The 5,659-nt window shown below is 29.8% G+C and overlaps 1 protein-coding gene across 1 annotated transcript; it reads right to left on the bottom strand.

The window, feature by feature from the left end:
* Positions 1-936: 936 nt before the first annotated feature.
* On the bottom strand, positions 937-5,003 carry LOC108574602. Its single transcript, XM_017937221.1, has 7 exons — positions 4,945-5,003; positions 4,257-4,577; positions 3,345-3,986; positions 2,439-3,186; positions 2,189-2,243; positions 2,042-2,071; positions 937-1,862 (listed from the first exon to the last, which is right to left on the bottom strand). The coding sequence occupies exons 2-7, from the start codon at positions 4,571-4,573 to the stop codon at positions 937-939; spliced, it is 2,718 nt and encodes a 905-aa protein (XP_017792710.1). The 5' UTR covers positions 4,574-4,577; positions 4,945-5,003.
* Between the last annotated feature and the right edge of the window lie 656 nt (positions 5,004-5,659).

Here is a 5,659-nt window from a genome sequence, read left to right as displayed (position 1 = left end):
GGTTGAGATTATCATTTCTTAACCTAAAAATGTTTATTCAATGTAATTAATTATAATTATTGACTTTGCTTTTATTTTAACAAACGAAATATAAAAAAGTACATACTATATTGTAATTATCTTGTAATCGAAGTTAAATCTTTGAAAATATATATATATAGCATATATGTATTTTTCATATTGAACAGATCGCATTCAAATTGAAGCTATATTTTTTAAATAATTTAACCATTAATATTATCAGTACTTAAATGCAGTACAAAGTCTCTTTTACAAGCTAATTAAATTTGATAATTTGAATTAGTAAACAGTAATTTTTCATTTTTGTAAATATTTACTTGTATAATGTATATAAATATCATTGGCATAATTTAAGAATAAAAGATTTATGATGTAATATTATAGCAAAATTTGTTATTATCAAAGTTTTTAAAGATATCACTATAGTAAAACAATTATTTTTATGAAACTGGTTATTAAATAGAACAAAATACTGATTATAAACAAAGTAATGCATGAAACTTGTAGTTATCACGCAATTACATATTGACAATCTAATAATATTATGAACAGTGGTTCTCTTTCCACTGTTTATATTGTCACAGGAAACGTTTATTTAACAAATGTTACGTACAAATGTCGCAATTTACATTTCAAGTATAATATTATTATGTTTGTGCAAAGGGTACTTGTATGTATATTTATTTAATTTTAATCTTTATTAGATAATATTTAAGTTGAACCAGTATTTAAAATTTATTTTAATAATTTTTGTAATTTTAATATGTGATGCAAGAATTGTCTTTTAAATAAAACAAACTAATAAATTTATGTACTTTTCAAATTTTTTGCAAGAATACATTATAATTTTTTGATACATTGATATATTTGATTATATGATTTTACAGTTTAAATTTGTGCTTTACACAAATAATTTTAGAATTTTCCACGAAAACTTCCACGGCCACGATAAGATCTTCCTCCTGAATGTTTTCCTCTGTACAGATGTGGTTTCATTAAAGGACTTGATTTACCTCTTGACAACTTCCCTCTTCCATGCCAATCTGTTCCTCTTTGGAATGTGTGTTCCAATTCTAGTTCTTCTGCAGAATCTTCTAGCATCATTGGACTTTCACCGCGGCTGTGATCACTTTTATTTTCATGAAATTCATCACGTTCTTCTAAAGAATGCCTATAATTAGGCGAGTATCTTTCACGAACATAATGATCCCGTAAAGATCCTTTATGACTGGAGAAATTGTCTCTATTTCTTACTGGTGATCCCAATTTCATATTTCTTGAATTATGATCTAAGGAAGATACAGAATCTACACGATGTTCACGCTCATCGATCCTTCTCGGGGGCGATACCGTTCTATTCCAAGTTCTTTTTTGGGAAGAATTACTTAAACTCCATCTCAGATCATCAGCTTCTCGAAATTTGGGCGTATAATCAAATGTTTCACGCACATTCCAATCTAAGCGATCCATGATGGGTTTTTTTTCTTCTTTCATGGCATATAAATCTTGAGGATTCACCTGTACTTCAAAGTCAACCATAATAACACTTGCTTGAATAAATTTCGTACTTGTCTCCACTTCATCAGTTTGACAAATTTTTTGATGCATTTGTACATTTTGTTTTATGGTACTTAGGTGTTGTCCTTCTTCTTCTTCCCAATATATTTTGCTTTTGCTTTTTTGCAAAAGTATAGAATTTGATGAATATACATCCTGTTCATTTTGTACAGTTTTTTTCTTTGGATCGTAGAAAAATCGCCCCTTCATCTTTAAACGAGGATCTTCGATAGGAAGTTCGCGTAGAGCATGTTCACAATGGCGTAATATTTCAGGTTTGAATCCTATAGTGGAACAAAGGCGAAATTACGTACAATTAATGAAATTATTAATTAAGTTATGGCACTGTACTTCAATTATCTTGAATAGTACTGCCAAAATTTGTTTAGTAATGTTAGTTTACTTAATGGTAATGTGTAAAAAATATTACGTTAGAAATAAAATATCCTTAAAATATCCTTACCTGGATACAAAACTGGTAGACTAGTTGAATCTAAAAATGTATAAAAAATAAAATATAAACTACTAATTTGGTTCATTATAATAACATAGAAAAGGTACTGAAATATGTAAGAATTTGAATGATAATTAAGTAAAAACACATTCGCACCTTTAGCGGAAACAGATGCTTCCAACAGACTGGACAAACTTGTTTTTTCAAATTGCTGTAAAATCAATTCATAAGACAAATATTAATTTCCTCATACGAGAATATAAAGTTTAATTGTACATTATGTGAAAAGACACATAAATATATTACTCGCTAACTTCAAAATAATATTTGTTGTTTCTACAATGTAGGATAACGCATATGAATACTTTAGAAAAGAAGTTGCTGTTACAATGTATAATACAATTACTTTTGTATCAGAGATGACTGGTGGTTCAGGAGTCTTTAATCGTTCTTCTTGTGAAACGTGGTATCCATTATAAGAATCCGTAAATCTACGATCTCTGTAGTTTTGAGGGATTGTATCCTTAGATTTATTTAGTAATTCAAAATTCTGTATTGGGGACTGACGAGTAGAAGAAATACCATGCGATGAACTATATGTTTGTACATGTTCCACTGAAGATGTAGCAGATTCATGCTGTGGTGAAGAAATTGGTGCTGGAAGAAGTGCTGGTCGATGTGTAGGCTGAATTGAACTAGTGTTTGGCTGATTATACATTACTGGACCAGAAACGTACTCAGTTTGAGGTAATGGATGTAATGGTACAGAATCGAAATTCATTGTCTGAGATGAATTTTCAAAATTTATAAATGGTGGGCCACCAGCTGTTACACTTGATGACATTGGTGGTGCTAAACCAGGTTGGTGCATATAAGGCGGTATCGGTATTGGCGGTCTAGGTTCCGTTTCTTGTTGATACACATTATTCATTAGCGGTGATATGCCATCCATAGAAGAAGGGTGTGCATATCCAGTATTCATATGTGTTGTCATTATAGCTTCATTTCTTAGTTGTCTTGTAAGTTCATTAATAAAGGGTGATCGCTTCCTTCGGCGTTCCAACGATCTACTTCGAGTTCGACTCCTACGACGCGGACTGTAACGTCTGCTAACTGGTGAGCGACTGACTTTTCTTCTAAGACGTTCCACACTGCTTTTATTATTATAATTAAATAAAAAACAAAAATGTTTATATTATATTTAAATTTTATACAAAATTATTTCATAAAAAAAATTGTTATAGAAAATATGTTTTTACTCTTATAATAAAACTTAAGTAGTGATATATACTTAAAAATATTGTCTTCTCACCGTTCATGTATATTTATACGTCTTCTATGTCGTTCAGCACTCCATCTTCTATCTGTACTTGTTCTTCGTTCCCAACTAAGTCTTCTAACTGGACTTCTTCGTCGTTCTGGACTGAATCCAAATGGACTTCTACGAGCACAGTTAAATCTTGGACTTCTCCTCTTGTCAGGACTAAACCTTAATGGACTTCGATGTCTTTCACTGTTTATCTTGAAGGGACTTCTACAACGTTCTGGACTTAATATTAATGGAGATTTTCGTCGAGGAGAATTTAGTCTAATTCTATCGGGAGTTCTACGTCGCAATGAATTTCCTCTTTGACGTTCTAAACTTCTACGTCGTTCTCGGCTTCTGCGAATATGCATTTGTGCTTGTTCTAAATTTTGTTTTTCTGTAATGCTTTGAATTGCTTCAGCTTCTGTACCTGGAGGTACAACATTATCAGAATCCAACAAATGCTTGATAGCTTTTTCTTTCTCTGCTAAGAGTTTGCTTTCATTATCTCTTTTTGTACGTATTTTATCCCTCTCTATATCTTTTGTGCTTTTAGAAGGATCACGACGTAGTTCTTCATGTTTCTTGTCTTCTCTCTTTGGCCTTTCACGATTGTAAGATCCTTTGTGGTCACGTCGATGTCTGTCCCTACAAGTAGGCTTACAATCATTCTTTTCTATACATTACTAAGTATCCAAATGAAAGAACATAAATTTCTGAACATAAAATATAACTGTACAATGTAATACCAGATATTAAAATCAAATGTGTGTAAGTAAAATGTAAATCAACACCATATAACTTCAATGTTAATATAATATTTTATATAATTTAATATTATTATATAACATTATATGATAAGATAATTTCCATAATATGATGAGTAACAATAACATAATGAATTCTATATGGTGCTACCTAGAAGAACGCTTTTGTTCTGGATCCTTGGCATGTGTAGTTTTAAGTTCAATGTCACGGCCCTTTTCTTCATCACCTTCCCAAGCATCAACGACATCTAAACCTTCCATAAAATCTTCATCATCAAGAAATTCTTGAAGTTCTTCATCTGGTATATCCTTTAAACCTTCAATTGCACGTTGAACATCTTCATTTGTACTTTTCAATATAGATTCCTTTTTGTCTGCACTTTGTTTTTGACAAAACTGATCCATTGATTCATTTTTCACATTGTTCTTTACACTTGAATCTTTCATTTTTTTAGCTGAATCACACATGGTTCTGAAAGATTAACTAAACTTTGGAATTAATTGAAAAAACACCATAAAATTTAAGATTTCATGTTTTTCATAACCAAATAAGTTTTTAGCAAATGTTTGGAAAACCTAGATTTAATCTTCTAAATAAAATGAAGTAGATTCAAAATCTTTCAGAGAATATTGTTGTTTTTGATTTAAATTTAAAACTTAAAATATATGTAAGTGGTAAATAACAAAATTTTTCAATTAAACATTCACATAATAAAAATGCATTAAAATGAATTAAACTTTTACGGAGCTCGCATTATTAGGTACATTTGATTTCTTTTAAATTATGTACTTAATAGTAAGTGTTCTTCAACACATTGAATTTCAAATAATGAACGCACCTCTTAACCTTTTGATGGAATATACAAAATTGATATTAACACTCTCATTACGTAAGTCGTATTATCTTTATTTAAAATCAAAATAATTTAAAAAATCGTGTATTTCTCGATTTTGTAAATAATGCTTATAATACAGTCACGTTAAGAATCAAAATTGCAGTTGTTTGCCAAGTAGATTGCTCTAATGGATAATGTACGCACTTATTGTTAATAATATTTTAGTACAATTAAGTAGACAACACGTGACCTCAATGATAATTACAACGCATACCGATAATGATATAAACGAATAACAACTAGCTTGTTTCTTCTTAAGCTATGTTACGTAGAAATATTTGAATCCGAGAAATCCGGAACTTCGAAAGTCAACATCTACCTATTCCGCCATATTAGTTACTAACAGATTTGACGTATGATATAAAACAAGGGCATGCTTGTATGCATTCTCATGTAAAAGTAACTTGACAAAAAAACAAGTTTAAATTATGTATTATAAATGCAAAAACGTAGATTATTTATTTCAATTACCCTAATGTTTTATTCAATTATTATTAACTTTATAACAAGTATTCATTTAACTAGTGTTATTCAATTTGTTTCTTTTAAATGAATTTTATATTAAACAAAGAAGAGTAAAAGTATATAATTTAAATTACATACGTATTCCTATTATTGGTAAGTAACTCTAATATTTGGTCACTTCTAAGGAGGCATG

This window comes from Habropoda laboriosa, unplaced genomic scaffold (genome assembly GCF_001263275.1).
Source record: "Habropoda laboriosa isolate 0110345459 unplaced genomic scaffold, ASM126327v1 scaffold175, whole genome shotgun sequence".
Taxonomy (NCBI): domain Eukaryota; kingdom Metazoa; phylum Arthropoda; class Insecta; order Hymenoptera; family Apidae; genus Habropoda; species Habropoda laboriosa.
This window is presented reverse-complemented; position numbering and strand designations above follow the sequence as displayed.